At 47.2% G+C, this 18,445-nt stretch overlaps 2 protein-coding genes across 3 annotated transcripts; one reads left to right on the top strand and one right to left on the bottom strand.

The window, feature by feature from the left end:
• Positions 1 to 269: 269 nt before the first annotated feature.
• Positions 270 to 11,529, bottom strand: LSR (lipolysis stimulated lipoprotein receptor). Of its 2 annotated transcripts, XM_072155042.1 has the most exons (10): positions 11,344 to 11,529; positions 8,081 to 8,416; positions 7,746 to 7,865; positions 5,030 to 5,086; positions 3,333 to 3,479; positions 2,691 to 2,852; positions 2,539 to 2,595; positions 2,329 to 2,457; positions 1,558 to 2,201; positions 270 to 1,408 (listed from the first exon to the last, which is right to left on the bottom strand). In XM_072155042.1, exons 1-10 carry the CDS (start codon positions 11,396 to 11,398, stop codon positions 1,373 to 1,375), a joined length of 1,743 nt encoding a protein of 580 aa, XP_072011143.1. In that variant the 5' UTR covers positions 11,399 to 11,529; the 3' UTR covers positions 270 to 1,372. The 2 variants fall into 2 exon arrangements, with proteins under 2 accessions (XP_072011143.1, XP_072011144.1); XM_072155043.1 differs by lacking the exon at positions 5,030 to 5,086 and having other exon boundaries at positions 11,344 to 11,528.
• A 4,228-nt stretch (positions 11,530 to 15,757) lies between these two features.
• Positions 15,758 to 18,445, top strand: FAM187B (family with sequence similarity 187 member B). Its single transcript, XM_072113128.1, has 2 exons — positions 15,758 to 16,671; positions 18,080 to 18,445. Exons 1-2 carry the CDS (start codon positions 15,842 to 15,844, stop codon positions 18,411 to 18,413), a joined length of 1,164 nt encoding a protein of 387 aa, XP_071969229.1. The 5' UTR covers positions 15,758 to 15,841; the 3' UTR covers positions 18,414 to 18,445.

Below are 18,445 nucleotides of genomic sequence, written 5' to 3'. Positions count from 1 at the left end.
ACAGGATAAGTAATGTCATGTATGTACACAGTGTCTGCACCAGCAGCAGAATAGTGAGTGCAGCTCTGGGGTATAATACAGGATAAGTAATGTCATGTATGTACATAGTGACTGCACCAGCAGCAGAATAGTGAGTGCAGCTCTGGAGTATAATACAGGATGTAACTCAGGATCAGTACAGGATAAGTAATGTCATGTATGTACACAGTGACTGCACCAGCAGCAGAATAGTGAGTGCAGCTCTGGAGTAAAGCACAGGAGAGAGAAAATAATACAAAAATGCAAAACTTTATTCAGTTTTACTAAGATCACTCACAGCAGTAGTAAGGCCTCTCAGTAAGGCACTACAGTATTATACAAGGAGGATGTACTAGACGTCCAGACTAGTGCAACAGAGGAGATGCAGGTCATGTGACAAGGTCACGGCTAATAGTGAGATTTTCCCATTAAAAGAAACAAAAGAATCTGTACATACAAAAAATAAATACAGGTGGACCCCATCACGAAAAAGAGCAAATCACATGACCAGCCAGACCAATGGCAGATGTGGAATGAAGCCATGGGTGCCAGTGATTGGCTGCCCTCATCATGTGACCACAGGTGGCAGCATCGCCTAATGATGACAAGGAGCATCATTTTAACCTCCTAGTGGGTCACATAAAAAAATGAAAAATCAGAAAAATTAAAACACAGTAAAATATTCTATAAAATACATCAGACATTTACAGCACAGAAGTGACACAATCCTCCCAGATAAGCCTAGTATAAAACCCTCTGTGCTGCTGTGGGGCCTGCCAAGTGCAGCATGTCCAGTCACATCTTCTCCTGGAGTCCTCTGTGCTGCTGTGGGCACGGCTCTTTACAGCGTTTTAAGGAATTGTTCGATTTAAATGCGGGGAAAACCCTTCGGAGCTCTGGTCCCAGATTCCCGTCCTGAAATACTCTGTGCTGCTGGGGACCCCCGTCTATGGGTTGTGTCAGCAGCTGAATTGATGTGTACAGGACAGAGCTGCAATACCGCACACAACCTGTAGACAGGGGTGGCGCCATTTTATGGCCAATAACATCTATTATCTCGCTAAAATTTCCTGCCTTCACTGCAAAAACATTAGACACAAATTAAAAAATTTACAGATTTATATAAAAAAGCCCTGAAAAATCATCACATTATAAAATGACACAATAATCTGCTATATAAAAGGAGAGACCCTGTCCTACAAGGGATCCTCTATGTTACAGTGGAAAAACCCCAACGCCTCCGGCACAAACTCCCCGCGTCATCCCCCCGCCGTCAGCACAAATTATACAATTTATGGCCAAAAAGAAAAAATTTAAAAACAAAAAATGTTTGGTCTTGATCTCAGTCTGATGTTCATACGATGAGACTCTCCCGGCTCAAAGCTTCACCCTGAAAAGAAGAAGAGGATGATCAAATCGTGAGCAGCGCCACCCCTGTCCATGGCGGTGAGCGGTACTGCAGCCTATGGACAGGAGTGGAGCCCTTCTGCATGACCTTAGATGACCCTAGGAGGAGTCGCTGGATGTGACCTCACTGACCTTCTTCAGCTTCTTCCCTCTGGAAGACACGGATTCGGTTTCCGTATACGGAGGAGGCGGTGGAGGGAAGTCGTCGTCATCATCGCGCCGGTTTCTTCTGCCGTCTGAGCGGTTGGAGTTGGCGATGCTATCTAAGCCGTCGCGGCTGCCCGCCCTCTGCTGCTGCTTCCTCCTCAGGGCGTCTTGTAGGAATCGGTCATCGTATTCCGGCTCCTGGCGGGAGCGGTCGGGGTCACGGAGATCGTCTCTGCTCCTGCTCCTTTTACCTCCATAATAGTCATCCCGGGGGTCAGGAGAGCGTCCGTCTCGGCCTCTGCCGTAGCCTCTGCTGCTGTTGTCATCGTCAGAGTTGCGTCTTCCTCGGCTCCGGCTGTCGGGAGGGTCGCGGTATCGATCTCTTCTGTCCAGGTCATCCAAGCCGTCCACGGAGCGAGTGCGAGCTCTCCGCTCGTAGGGGTAGGCGTCATCGTGGTAGTTCTGGGAGCGCGGCGGAGGCGGGTATCTGTAGCCGCCATCGTGGAGACTTTCCATCTCCATGTCCTGGATGGGGGTCATAGCTTGGTTACGTAACCGGCCAAGATCGTTGCGCAGGTTGTTTCTGGGGTCGTCCTCGTGGAGGGAGCTCACCTCGCTCATCACCGTGGCTGCACGCGATACAAAGCATGAGATATTGTCATTAACAACAATAGGGGAGTGCGACTATGGTAACAGACTACACGCAGTGTGGCTTGTAGTCTGTTACCGGGTAGATTATCTGAACTCCTCACTCACCATTTTCAAACCTGTTGTTCTGAGGTCCGGGTCTGGTTGGATCAAAGTTGGCCAGTTCTTTCTCCATGTAGTAGAGGACCCTCATGGAGTCGTCCTGCTGGTTGGCTTGTATGCGGTAACCGCTGCGGACTGGAAGGAGGAGGAGAGAGGACAATATAATCGCATCCAGTGTGCACTAATAAGCAGAACCATGACATAGAAGATACGCACCTGACACCGGGGCATCCGTGTCCCGAATAAGAGGAACCTGAGAGCTGTGTCCTCCCACTGCAAGGAGAAGAAAGCAAAATCAGCCTCACTGCTGCTCGTGTGAGTACCGGAAGCCGAATCCTAAGACAATGTAATGTGTTTAGGTCACTCACCAGAGCTCGCTGCGTCATAATCATAGCCGTTGTACATCTTCACCACAGATCCCGGCGGGGGCACCTTCACCTGGCTCGGGTGGGAGTACATAGAGGGAGCATAGACGCTGGGAGCATACATGCTGGGTACACCAGCGGTGGCTGCCTTCCCGGCTTCATACACTGCGTAGATATAAAGAGACCGGTCATTAGTGTGGGAGAATCACAATGGACGGCCACCACTAGAGGGAGCTCTCTGAATACAGATTTGTGAATTGCACATCCAGTGAGCTCCATCTAGTGGTGGCTGCATAAGGATCTATTTTTTTTAATAATTTTACTTTAGATTTGTGTGGGTTTGGATCTCTGCATCAGAATATGAAGCTACAATTGCTATAGGATACATGATTTGAATGTCAGGTCTATAGGGCTCATCTTAAGAGAGCCATTAGATTAGAGGATATGTACAGGAGAGCCATCGAAGGTAGTAGTTAGAGCAGGCACGCCCGCACCCCCAAGGGACTTGCAGCCCCTATTACTGTGATCGCAGGGGGTCTCAGTCATCGGATGCCTAGAGATCAGACACAGGACAGGGGGTACATATAGATCATGGCAGATATTGCCCGGGGGACATATAGATGCAGTTATCTGCCATAGACGTACAGGCTCGGGGGCAGCAGCACTTCTCGGGGCAGCACGGGCAGCGCAGGTAGCAGCAGCAGGTGTGCGGGCAGCACTGGCACCAGCAGATCCCAATCAGGAGAACGACGAACAATCCACCGAGAATAACAAGAATCACGAAAAGCCAATCTGAAAGACACAAGAAGAGACACCGGTGTCACAGGAGAAAAGGTCAGGAGGCTCATTAGAAAAGGTCAGGACGGCAGCGGTGACAGGACGGACGCTGCTCCCCGCCATCACACATCCAACACTGTGTCTCAGCTACTCACCACAGCCAAGACCTCTGCTTGCTGCCAGCGGATAATACATTCCTATTTAGTCCAGCTACACCCCGCTGAGAGAGATTGTTACAATGTATCAGGAGGCAAAACAACAGTTGAATCCATATCCTGTCCTGGATCGCTCAGTGACACATTGTAACAAACAGTCAGCTGTACGAGCAGCACTGGGAAAAGGAAGCGGCTTCTAAAAACTATGAAATGACTACCACCAGCCACAGAGATTTTGCTAAAATAGATTCTAGAAAGCTCTATGCTCCCTCCACTGTGCCCGCTGACATTTTGGGGAACCGGTGGAGTTCAATAAGAGAATATTCACATAAAGGGGTTGTCCCATGTCAGATATATTGGATATATTGTAATTAAAGTTACAGAGACGTTTGTAAAGAGTGGAACAATAATATTTATATTGCTCCCATTGACTTGAGTAGATACCCCGACCAATCATCACACTGTATCCTTTGGAAAAGCTTTAAGTCATGGACCAACCCCTTTAAGGAAACCGCAAACCTGTTTGATCTGAATTGCACTTTTACAAGTAGTTACAATTGGATTGTGCAGATTCTCTGAGAATAGTGAATTACATATAGGGGCATATACACTGCAGACCCCCTATATATCTCCTGTACAGACGTGACATCTATCCCCTCTCTTCATTACGCCTAAAAGCATCAAGACCCCAAAATATGCAAAGCAGAGAAGATGTCGTATAGCAGGAGGATAAGAGAAGATCCCTGTGTGTCCCCAGCGCTATATATATATATACACAATATATAGTAGTGATCCGGCGCTGTATCCTCTGTAAGGAGCCGGTAGCCCTCCCTCACACCCGGCACCGCTCTCCATGTATAGCCCTCGCCACCATACAAAAGCGCAGGACAGATCCGCTGCCGGGACGAGGAGGAAGCACGACGTAGCAGATAACAAATCACAGCGACTCAAAAAGGCCCAAACTTGGCTCTGTTTTGTTGCTCTGTCGTATCCTCTCGCCCCGGCAGCAATCAGAGAAGGGAGGTGACCCCCAAACCTTATATATAGACCTGCACATAAGGCCTGTACTACTTAGGGGGCAGGAAGTTAAAGGGGCATGTCTGGTCTCTGTCCAGTTTTGATACCCGTCCTCCATGCAGGTCACCAGTATCAGACTGTTGTGAGTTCCCTTTGCCACCCATGATGCTTCAGTCCATGACCTGTGCACAGCCGCTATACAATGCTTGGGTCACCAGAACTAGAGGAAGCTCAGGGCGGCCGATCACTGTGGGGTCTGCACCAATCTGATACAAATGACCCACCCGGATGCTCAGCCATCAGTAACAAGAAGCCACCAGACGACCAGCCCGCCCCTTTAACCCATACCCACCGAGAGACTAGTTTAGGACTGATCATGGATGGAGCGGTTACCTTCCATGTCATCTATCTGAAAGCCTGGTAATAGTTCAGAGCCCTCTGATGTTTTACCTAGAGGACAAAAGAGACAAGAGTTACTAAATAGAGATTTGTACTCCGGTGTGTGTTCTCCAGAGGCAGAGGGCGCTAGCGAGTACCACAACTCCCCCCAATATCCACACAAGCCTGAGCCGACTGCTCCCCCTCACTACTGGAGTGCCATGCCAGTCTTTACTGCAAGTAGATGAACCAGGGAGCTCAGGATGAACAAAGCTGTAACTAATCCAAAGAGGAAGGGCAACTCTATAAGATAATGTATAGTGTGTATATGTGACGCCTGGGGCTGCAGTCTAGGAGAGATCCGGAATATTACACTGTGCATGCTGTCCTGCAGGATAGGCCGGGGTGGGGTCATGGTGGAGCCGTGCCAGAAATAGAAGACCCCCACCAATTCATGTGGCATCCTAAAAGAGGAGGAATGCTAAGAGGAGGGGTCTTGGAGGACCCCTTAAAGCTCTTGTCATGTAGGAGGATATATATACAAGTAGCAGTACAAAACATAAAAACATAATACATACTACCCCCACAGATGCCCCTCTCACCTCCCCCTATAGAGGTTGTGTACAGAAACAAAGCAGGGACATATTTTAGCAGCGATTGTGAGTTACACTCACTTTAGCGATAGACGCTTGTACAAGAAATTCTACAACTTAAGAAAAGCCTCACGTGTAAAATTCTGCATAAGACTTTTCTCTCCTCTGCCAGAAGCTGCAGCAGATTCATGTCCCATGTCACAGTAGCCCCTGAATATTGCACTCATACATAACGCTGTCCCTGCAGGGGGGCCCTCTGACATCACTGATGACATCACAGGGATTCTCCAAGCATCATCTCTGCAGCTCTGTGTATACAGATCACTGGTAACAGTTACCATAAGATCACTAGATCCCATCTGTATACAGGAACAGCAGGACACAGACAGAGACAGACATGCACACGTTGTGCTAGCTTGTGTCTCAGGTTAAAATCAAGTCAGAAAAATAACATTGGGGTCGGAAGTCTCAGCCATCGGCAGGTGTTAAACAGAGAAACCACTATTTTCTTTGACAAAATGTCCATTAACACTTTATATGCCAGGGAGTTATTTGTATTACTCCTCCTCAGCTAAAAATACTCCTGAAAAATAGTAATGGAGGATAAAGCATCTGCTGCCCCGACAGATAGAAATCCAATAACCGTAGAGTTATCACACACATTGTGCATCTCTTAACTACATCACTAGATGGCGGCACACACCAAGCATTACACCGCCCTGTGTACCTATGTATACAACGCTATACACTACAGAGAGGAGAGAAGTCACCAGTATACAGAGTAATGTACAACGATTGGGAGTCTGTAGTAACAGGTAATGTAATACTATGAATACATCACATCTTCCTCCACACCATCATACACGACATTACTTATCAGCTGCACTCACTATTCTGCTGCTGGTGCAGTCACTGTGTACATACATGACATTACTTATCCTGTACTGATCCTGAGTTACATCCTGTATTATACTCCAGAGCTGCACTCACTATTCTGCTGCTGGTGCAGTCACTGTGTACATACATGACATTACTTATCCTGTACTGATCCTGAGTTACATCCTGTATTATACTCCAGAGCTGCACTCACTATTCTGCTGCTGGTGCAGTCACTGTGTACATACATGACATTACTTATCCTGTACTGATCCTGAGTTACATCCTGTATTATACCCCAGAGCTGCACTCACTATTCTGCTGCTGGTGCAGTCACTGTGTACATACATGACATTACTTATCCTGTACTGATCCTGAGTTACATCCTGTATTATACCCCAGAGCTGCACTCACTATTCTGCTGCTGGTGCAGTCACTGTACATACATGACATTACTTATCCTGTACTGATCCTGAGTTACATCCTGTATTATACCACAGAGCTGCACTCACTATTCTGCTGCTGGTGCAGTCACTGTGTACATACATGACATTACTTATCCTGTACTGATCCTGAGTTACATCCTGTATTATACCACAGAGCTGCACTCACTATTCTGCTGCTGGTGCAGTCACTGTGTACATACATGACATTACTTATCCTGTACTGATCCTGAGTTACATCCTGTATTATACCCCAGAGCTGCACTCACTATTCTGCTGCTGGTGCAGTCACTGTGTACATACATGACGTTACTTATCCTGTACTGATCCTGAGTTACATCCTGTATTATACTCCAGAGCTGCACTCACTATTCTGCTGCTGGTGCAGTCACTGTGTACATACATGACATTACTTATCCTGTACTGATCCTGAGTTACATCCTGTATTATACCCCAGAGCTGCACTCACTATTCTGCTGCTGGTGCAGTCACTGTGTACATACATGACATTACTTATCCTGTACTGATCCCGAGTTACATCCTGTATTATACCCCAGAGCTGCACTCACTATTCTGCTGCTGGTCCAGTCACTGTGTACATACATGACGTTACTTATCCTGTACTGATCCTGAGTTACATCCTGTATTATACTCCAGAGCTGCACTCACTATTCTGCTGCTGGTGCAGTCACTGTGTACATACATGACATTACTTATCCTGTACTGATCCTGAGTTACATCCTGTATTATACCCCAGAGCTGCACTCACTATTCTGCTGCTGGTGCAGTCACTGTGTATGGCCATGATGATATCCTTACCCAATACCAACAGCTCTGCGTAGGCCTCATTATTCCCGCTCAGGTCCTGCGCTGAGAACACTGTACAGTAATAGACTCCGCTGTCACCCCAGGCCGTCTGATCAAAGGTGAGATCTGCATCTGTGAAGGGAAAGGAAAGCGAGTGTCAGGACTGAGAGCTGTCAAAGTGAAGACCAGTCAGTAGTTCTGTAAAATGGTGTAATAATCCCCTGGATACATTGTTGCGCTCTATGATGCCAGTGGGTAGCATAATCCACTACAACGCATAGCGATTAGTCAGTGACTACTGTAAGCAGTGACTAGCGCCCCCTAGCAGTGTATAAGGCAGCACGTACTGTTATTGATGGTGATCTTCCTGCCCTGGTAGTATTGCCCCAGGGTGACCGTGTTGCTCTGCTTGGTGGCCACGATGCGCACGGTGCGGCTGGTGTCAGGACACTCCACATACGGGTTATACCCGGCCTGCTGCATCAGCCCGCTGGTGGTGGAGTCTACACTGGACGGGCTGAAGGCGTCCGAGATCCGATCCCTGCAGAACGACTTGAACTTCCATGTGACGATAGGGGGCGTCAGCGAGCTGGTGTCATAGTTGCACTGCAGCGTGATTGGCTGGAATAAGATGACCACGTTGAAGGGATTCTTCACAGTGACCAACATGGCGCTGCCACCACCTGCAAACACAAGGAGGAGAATTATACAAAGTTATTACCCAGCACCGAGTATCATCCAGGGCGCAGTACATGAGACTGTCCTGGTGGTGGCAGCAGAGTACACCGGAGGGTGAGGAGGGCTCCCAGTGCTTGTTATTGTACTTGTGCTGCTCCCATTCCTGACCCCATGCAGAGCGCAGGACACCAGCGACCTCCAGCGCAGGATCCCACCCCTCCCCCTCAACACGAAACCAGGGGGGTGCAGGACTGTTATATCCCTGGTCATGTGATGTCACACAGGTGCAAGGCTTGTTATATCCCTGTACATGTGATGTCACACAGGTGCATGGCTCGTTATATCCCTGGTCATGTGATATCACACAGGTGCACGGCTCATTATATCCCTGGTCATGTGATGTCACACAGGTGCACGGCTCGTTATATCCCTGGTCATGTGATGTCACACAGGTGCACGGCTCGTTATATCCCTGGTCATGTGATGTCACACAGGTGCACGGCTCGTTATATCCCTGGTCATGTGATGTCACACAGGTGCATGGCTCGTTATATCCCTGGTCATGTGATGTCACACAGGTGCACAACTCGTTATATCCCTGGTTTTGTAATGTCACATGGGTGCACGGCTCATTATTTCTCTGGTCATGTGATGTCACACAGGTGCACGGCTCGTTATATATCCATGGTCACGTGATGTCACACAGGTGCACAGCATGTTATATCCCTGGTCATGTGATGTGATGGCGTTTATCTACAGGAAGTATCCAGTGGCCAGTGTTGCATTGAAGTGAAGCCTATGTAAATATTCCATATGCTGCAGTACAGTAGTATCACAGTAAATGGTAGGAATGATCAGACCATCTAGGGTTAAAGTTCCCCAAATGGTCCAAAAAAATTGAAAAATTTAAATAAAAAAGTTAACAAAAAATTCTAATCACCCCCCTTTCCCTAGAAAAATTATATAAAACTAAATAAACAGTAAAAATCACAAACACTTTAGGTATTGCCCTGTCAAAATATAAAAATGGTTATTGCCGACGGTGATACCATAAGGGAAAATGGCGCCCAAATATCTGAAAAACAAATTTTATAGCATTTTACATAGCATAAAAAAAATGTAACAAAGTGATGAAAAGGTCACACAGTCCTCACAACGGAAGCGCTGAGAGCGTCGGCTCAATGACCCCTCCCCCAGCACCACAAAAAGTAATTAGTGCCAGAAGATGGTGAAGCTCATTTTATCGTACACATGGGGGCAGATTTACTTACCCGGTCCAGTCCCGATCCCGCGGTGCGTTGTCAGACTTCGGGTCTGCCGCGATTCACTAAGATCGTGCGCCCGAGTTCCTGCATCTGTCCCTCCTGCGCTTAGGTCTGCCGGAGTTCACCATCTTCTTCCCGGTGCATGTAAGTGCTTGATCTTGCGACACAATTCCGTTTTTAAATTCCGCGGTTTGTCCGAATCCATCAAATTGTCCGACGGCCCCGCCCCCGATTTCTGTCGCATGCAAGCCGGCGGCGATGCCCCACAATCCGATCGCGTGCGACATAGTCCCGGGGCAAAATCGGAATATTTGGGAAACCCAACGGAATCGCGGTCGCTTAGTAAATGAGCCCCATTGTTTTAATTTATGAAATTGTATTAAAACACGATAAAACCTGTATAAATTTGGTATTTCCATGATCATAACAACGCAAAGAATAAATAAGTTTTTTTGGGGAACGCAGGGAAAGTCATAAAAACTGGGGCCACAAGAAAGTGACGCAAATGCGTTTTTCACCAATTTGGAATGTTTTCCAGCTTCCCAGTACACGGCAGAGAATAATAAGTAACCTCACTGAGAAGAAACTTTGTTACACAAAAAAAAATGTGCCCTCACACAGACCTGTACAGGGAAACTTAAAAAGTTATTGATTTTTAAAGGTGGAGTGCGAAAAAATGAACGGAAAAACACTGACGCAAAGGGGTTAAAGAAATACAGCAAGCAGAGATCTAAAAAACAGTGAGGATGTGTATTTTAGAATTGTACAGCTTGTCATTACACAAACTACATCAAATTATGTGCTGAAAGTGGACATACCCTTTAAATATCCTCCAGCGCTGTGATAAGTTGTGTCATGTGATACATTGTATATAATAATATCCCCCCCGTGTCATGTGATACATTGTATATAATAATATCCCCCCCGTGTCATGTGATACATTGTATATAATAATATCCCCCCCGTGTCATGTGATACATTGTATATAATAATATCCCCCCCGTGTCATGTGATACACTGTATATAATATCCCCCCGTGTGTCATGTGATACACTGTATATAATAATATCCCCCCGTGTCATGTGATACATTGTATATAATAATATCCCCCCGTGTGTCATGTGATACATTGTATATAATAATATCCCCCCCGTGTCATGTGATACATTGTATATAATAATATCCCCCCCGTGTCATGTGATACATTGTATATAATAATATCCCCCCCGTGTCATGTGATACATTGTATATAATAATATCCCCCCCGTGTCATGTGATACACTGTATATAATAATATCCCCCCGTGTCATGTGATACATTGTATATAATAATATCCCCCCGTGTGTCATGTGATACACTGTATATAATAATATCCCCCCCGTGTCATGTGATACATTGTATATAATACCCCTGTGTAATAATTATACACCACGTCATGTAACATGTAATAAATTGTATATGCTAATGAGAGTGACGTACAATGACCTGGGCATTAGGCCCCGCCCCTCATACAACAAGTTAGAAGTCGTGTAATAAGTTGTGTATAATGACTATTCCCCGGTGTAGTTCACACTGTGCGGTTTCTCCCCTGTGTATACACTGCTGTGCGCGGCCTCGCAGTCTCCGCAGGTGCGGCCGCCATTTCCCCTCCCGCCGCCTCCTCTTACCTGACAGGACGAGCAGAACCAGGAGAACCGAGAGCCCGGAGCCGCGCTCCATCATCTCCTCCCGCCCGAACCTCCGGAACCAGCGGGACCACCCGAGCGCCCGACAGGGGGAACCAACACCGGAGCGACGTCCGCTCAGCAGCACCTGCCCCAGGGAAAGTGAGGGAACAAGGAAGAGGAGGGACACGCCCCTCCCGGGAGAGGGAATGGTACAGCCCAGGTACAGCCCCGCCCCCGGCACTGTGTACAGGAGAGGGGGGAGGGGCTCAGTGTCCGGCGGAAGGACCCGGAACAAGTCCTGACCTAGAGGGTCCACTACAAGAATTACACCTGCCCTGACCCAGAGAGAGTCCTGCCCCCATACACCTGTCCTGACCCAGGGGGTCCACTATAAGACACACACCTGTCCTGACCCAGAGAGTCCACTACAAGACCTACACCTGTCCTGACCCAGAGGGTCCACTACAAGACACACACCTGTCCTGACCCAGAGGGTCCACTACAAGACACACACCTGTCCTGACCCAGAGAGTCCACTACAAGACCTACACCTGTCCTGACCCAGAGGGTCCACTACAAGACACACACCTGTCCTGACCCAGAGGGTCCACTACAAGACATACACCTGTCCTGACCCAGAGGGTCCACTACAAGACACACACCTGTCCTGACCCAGAGGGTCCACTACAAGACATACACCTGTCCTGACCCAGAGGGTCCACTACAAGACATACACCTGTCCTGACCCAGAGGGTCCACAACAAGACCTACACCTGTCCTGACCCAGAGGGTCCACAACAAGACCTACACCTGTCCTGACCCAGAGGGTCCACTACAAGACACACACCTGTCCTGACCCAGAGGGTCCACTACAAGACATACACCTGTCCTGACCCAGAAGGTCCACTACAAGACACAGACCTGTCCTGACCCAGAGGGTCCACTACAAGACATACACCTGTCCTGACCCAGAGGGTCCACTACAAGACACACACCTGTCCTGACCCAGAGAGTCCACTACAAGACATACACCTGTCCTGACCCAGAAGGTCCACTACAAGACACAGACCTGTCCTGACCCAGAGGGTCCACTACAAGACATACACCTGTCCTGACCCAGAGGGTCCACTACAAGACACACACCTGTCCTGACCCAGAGAGTCCACTACAAGACACACACCTGTCCTGACCCAGAGGGTCCACTACAAGACATACACCTGTCCTGACCCAGGGGGTCCACTACAAGACATACACCTGCCCTGACCCAGAGGGTCCACTACAAGACACAAACCTGTCCTGACCCAGAGAGTCCACTACAAGACATACACCTGTCCTGACCCAGAAGGTCCACTACAAGACACAGACCTGTCCTGACCCAGAGGGTCCACTACAAGACATACACCTGTCCTGACCCAGAGGGTCCACTACAAGACACACACCTGTCCTGACCCAGAGGGTCCACTACAAGACATACACCTGTCCTGACCCCGAGGGTCCACTACAAGACACAGACCTGTCCTGACCCAGAGGGTCCACTACAAGACATACACCTGTCCTGACCCAGAGGGTCCACTACAAGACACACACCTGTCCTGACCCAGAGGGTCCACTACAAGACATACACCTGTCCTGACCCAGGGGGTCCACTACAAGACATACACCTGTCCTGACCCAGGGGGTCCACAACAAGACATACACCTGTCCTGACCCAGAGAGAGTCCTGCCCTCATACACCTGTCCTTACCCAGGGGGTCCACAACAAGACATACACCTGCCCTGACCCAGAGGGTCCACTACTCCACATACACCTGTCCTGACCCCGAGGGTCCACTACAAGACACAGACCTGTCCTGACCCAGAGGGTCCACTACAAGACATACACCTGTCCTGACCCAGAGGGTCCACTACAAGACATACACCTGTCCTGACCCAGGGGGTCCACTACAAGACATACACCTGTCCTGACCCAGGGGGTCCACAACAAGACATACACCTGTCCTGACCCAGAGAGAGTCCTGCCCTCATACACCTGTCCTTACCCAGGGGGTCCACAACAAGACATACACCTGCCCTGACCCAGAGGGTCCACTACTCCACATACACCTGTCCTGACCCCGAGGGTCCACTACAAGACACAGACCTGTCCTGACCCAGAGGGTCCACTACAAGACATACACCTGTCCTGACCCAGAGGGTCCACTACAAGACATACACCTGTCCTGACCCAGGGGGTCCACTACAAGACATACACCTGTCCTGACCCAGGGGGTCCACAACAAGACATACACCTGTCCTGACCCAGAGAGAGTCCTGCCCTCATACACCTGTCCTTACCCAGGGGGTCCACAACAAGACATACACCTGCCCTGACCCAGAGGGTCCACTACTCCACATACACCTCTCAGGTTACTCCTCTGTATGGGGGTTGTTGTCCTGCTCTCCTGCCCCTTATGACTTCACCTCTCAGGTGACTCCTCTGTACCTGCTCTCCCTCTCCTGCCCCTTATCACTTCTTGTGTCTCTGACCTCCTCTGTCCCATCATTTATCTCTTGCCTTTATCTGTGGCTCTTGTAGATGTTTGTTCTCGCCTCTTGTCGGATTTGTTTGTTTCTCCTTCCTCCCTCCTGTTGTGTCTGTGTCCTGCATTGTCCTCTAATGTGATCTTCACAGGTGACATTGTCCCTTCACCCCCTCCCCCATATTGATAACTGGACTTGTCTATTCTTTACCTCGTCCAATGGATTTGCTCCAAGCAGATGCATCTCCCTGGTCTCTGTGCTGGATCTGGGCCTAATGGAATAGACTAGTGATTCTAAAACAAATAAAATATTGTAAAAACTTAAAAATAATAAATAATATCTCTCTAAAATATCTTGTGGTCAGGAAATAGAAACATTTTTGTTTATATCAATAAGTTGAAACTTGTTACAATTGTAGCCTAGACCCCAAACTGATACATTGTAACAAACAGAACAGTAGAGAGATTTCTGCTGCTGATGGGTTTAACCTACGAACCTTCTACTGTTTTAAAGGGAACCTGTCAGGGGGATTTGGGACACATATGGGCCTGTGGTTTAGTGTCCCAAATCTTCCTGTAAGAATTTTTATGTGGAGCCTTGAAAAAAAAAAAACATTTATATTCATCCCTCGTTCCCTCGACGCCTGTGCGTTCAGGCAAGTGAATCCGGCGCACGTGCAATGAAGATGGGGTTTTATCTCGGCTTGACCTGCCGCATCGCGGCATTTGCTGTCTTCATAAATGTCGATTTGGGCCCTGAACCACAGGTCCTTACAGACCTACAGTTGGTTTAGGGGCGCAAATTGATATGTTAGGTCCTCATTAAAATTTCTGTAGTATTTTACCAATCACTGACAGCAAGCAGAAATCTTCCAAATCAAGATACATCCAGACAAAGGTTATATGGTAAAGTTGGAGATTTGTTTATTATAAGTTATTAAGCTTCAGACTTGGCAGCAATAAAGTGCAAAGTCCGACCCTTCTCTGGTGCCAATTGTCTAATCCAGGATTTTTTTTTCTTTACAATCTCATCAAGATTAATGGGGGTTTTCTGTCATCTTGGTCATTTCATGCACTTATAATCTATCCTAGGGATAGATTGTGATTATAAACTATTAAAGGCAATAGAGTGGTGGGAATTGGGACAGAAGCTTGCGATTTCCTGATACATATGGTCACCGTGGCCATGAGACTATTGGTTTATAAGCAATAAAGATCCCGGCATTTGCAATTTTCTTCAGCTTGCGTTTTAATGGTAAGATATAACTATATATATATGGTTGAGGAAGGCTCGACATACGAGCAGAAATCGCGTTCCCTTCTGTCCCTGTAGTAACATGCTGTAAGTTATATCTTACCATTAAAACGCAAGCTGAAGCAAATTGTGAGTGCCGGGATCTTTATTGGTTATTTGACTGAGGCATTGGCTGTACCTGAGCTCCGCATATACACTGGGGGCCGTCTACTTATTGTTATTGGTTTATAAGGGCTTAATAAGGCAATTGTGTAATCTGGGCAGACAGATTGTTGAGTGTCCAATGTTTCTAACCCACTAGGATGTGTAGGACAGAAGAGCAAGCTGTGTCCCAAGAGATAGAGGGACAGTGATCAACCATCGTGGAACATCTAGGCTCCAAAAGGGCTGGTCCAAGTCATGACCAAGGCAATGACTTTGAGTGAGAACCTAGTGACTGACTGAGTGATACTTAAAGTTCCTAGTTCTGGTGTTGAAAGCCTCTTGATGTGAAGCTCCTGGTTCCTTACATCCCAGTACGATTCCTGGGTTCTGGGTTCCTTCAATGGTGAGTAAGGGTCATCAGTATCACAAATGGCCTTGGGACCAGACATTGCCTACATTATGCAATACTCCAACATTCCGAGGGAATTCCAGTGTTCTATGACCTTGCTCATTCTGTATCATCTCTGGAAGAGTAGAGAGTCAGTCTGGCACATGGTGGAGATATCTATCGATCAGATCAATGATCCTGGTGTCCCTCTCTTTCTTTTTCGGAATCCTAGTTCATGCCACAACATCCACCAAGAATGAAGACTCCACGACCTTGTCTTGTCCGATTCATCAACCTTGTACAACTGCTTTGGCGTCCCACAATCCCATAACTCTAAAATGTGAAGACCAGCCTAAAAACGCTGCTGTGTATTGGCAATATCTTGACACCTCCCAGCCTCATGCTCGTCCGGTGACTTTTCTAAAAAGTAAAGGCTCAGTCCCTGAGGATAACGATGTCAACCTCCAAAAACAGCACAAGATCTTGAATTTAATGTCAAGATCTGAGATTGTAGCTGGAAATCTCAAACTTCTGTCTCCGAGGATCCAGGACACGGGAATCTACACTTGTAGGGAGAAGGGGAATTATTTGGCTTATTACGAACTTGATTTTCAGGATTCTGAGAACATTTACATCTCACATGTGGTTTTGGGAAACAAAGTCCTGCCAAACACGAGCATAGATCTCGGACCGGTGGGAACTGCGGAGGTGTTCACAGTATGGAGTAGCTGGCAAACTTGTGATCGGTGTGGAACACTGGGTGAAAGAAAGAAGGTTGGATTCTGCTACATGGAGATCAGTAAAAATGTAACAGTCAAAGAGGACCCCCGACCATGTGGACTTGTCAATCACGGTCAGGCTCAATTCAGTCATGCTCCGGAGTTGAGGATAGAGATGTGTCATGAAGCTTGTACTGAGACTTCATCTATGGAGGACGAGAACCTCGCCATCGTGTTGGTCAACTATCAGACTTATCTCCATGCGGACATCTTGTTACAGTGTCCATCGTCTTCAATCTACAAGTAAGTAGACTCCTCTGGTAGCTAAAATGATCAGACATGTCCAACAGCCTGATCTTTATTTACCAAAATATCTAAATGAACCAAATTGGTAGTCATACACATTAGGTAGCCTTTGGGCATGCAAAAATCATTGGGTTTGGTTAATGGTTGGTGACTCTTCTGACTAAGCTTCTGTAAATCCAGGACTTGGACATCCACAACCAAGGTCAATGGAATTTGATCAGGTAGCTCCCCAAAGGGCAAGGGTCGGTAAGAGGCATTCATTCATGGATAGTGCTCCTGACCAGGTCAAGGAAGAAGGAGGCATCTTACCACTGGTTTAGGTTGGATCCTCAGAGGGATAACTTGATGGTTTTCCCAGGTTGTCCAGCTGATCTCTCCATAGCTTGGAAAAAGCCATGAGAGGTCAGAGTTTCATGATCATGAACAGGAACCAACATTGGGTGACTGTGGCTATTACTAAAGGTCGGGTAGGACCTTCCATTCTTCCATTTTATCTTCTTTGCTTTACAGCCATGTTGTCTGCTTCAGATTTATCTTCCCTCCATATAAATGAGGACGAAGCCTAGAACGTGCAGTAATCAGCACAATACGAGAACAAATAATGTAACGTAGGCAATAATATGTCTGGGCTATCCGCCAATAATAGACGTAACCACTTTTATTCTGTAATGTCTAAGATTAACTGGTTCCTTGTTCTTGACCACATAAGAAGAATTATATTGTCTCAATAAAGCAGAAGTCTTTCAAGATACTATTGTGTGTGTCTATTGCACAGTGCACTGATACCTTAAAGGGAACCTGTCAGCAGAAATTGACCTAATAAACCAAAACAAGTAGATTGATCAAGCAGCTGAACACCTTTGAGAATACGTCTCTTTCGTGATTTGGCGTGGTGGCATCATGCAGAAAATCCACTTTGAAAAGAGATGTGAAATGCTTGTATAAAGTCAAGGAGGGGGAGAATTTGACTCTGAAGTCAAGCTCACTCTTCTTCAGAAAGCCCCTGACACTGCATTAATGGTCATACATCAAGAAACATCACTATCCAGATCTCCTGAAGTCCAATGCATGATATGAATCACAGCAGAGAAGGTTCTGAGGTTGAAAGATCTTGACTTCAGGACTAAAGTCTCCGCCTCCATGACTTTATGTAATCATTTTACATCTGACTTGAAAACTCATTTTCTGGATGATGCCATCACATTGAACCACGAAAGAAACATGATCTTAAATGTGTTAAGCTGCCTCACAACAAACTGGTATTGGTTTATGAGGCCACTTCCTGGTGACAGGTTCCCTTTAAGATTTATTGATTTGGACCTCGTCCTGTAATACCCGTTGGGGGTCCTCCGGATCAAACCTTACACATACATGTATCCACAGCCTCCTATGTTTTTATCTACAGGCCCGTGTCTTGGAAACATGGAAACACGTCTTTCATGCACTTACATCAGATGATGAACAACGCGTCATACGTCCTGGACAAGAAGACCGGCGGTGGATCCTTGTTTATTCCCCTCCTCAATAAATCGGATGAGGGAATCTACAGGTGTTACGTGGAGCACAGGATGGTGGGCCGCTTCCATGTGATATTCGCTAACATTGACGGATCCTCAGCACCCCAATATTATTCTATCCCCGAGTCCATTGTTCTGGGCCTGTCATTGTTCCTGCTGGTCCTTTTATGTTTTAGCATACTCCAGCAATGCAAGGGCAACGACCGCCGCATGATGCACTAGGATGGGCCAAAAATAAAATGTAAAACTGGAAA

The sequence above is a fragment of the Engystomops pustulosus genome, chromosome 6 (assembly GCF_040894005.1).
Source record: "Engystomops pustulosus chromosome 6, aEngPut4.maternal, whole genome shotgun sequence".
Lineage (NCBI taxonomy): Eukaryota > Metazoa > Chordata > Amphibia > Anura > Leptodactylidae > Engystomops > Engystomops pustulosus.
Note: the sequence above shows the minus strand (reverse complement) of the source record. Positions and strands in the feature narration are given on the sequence as shown.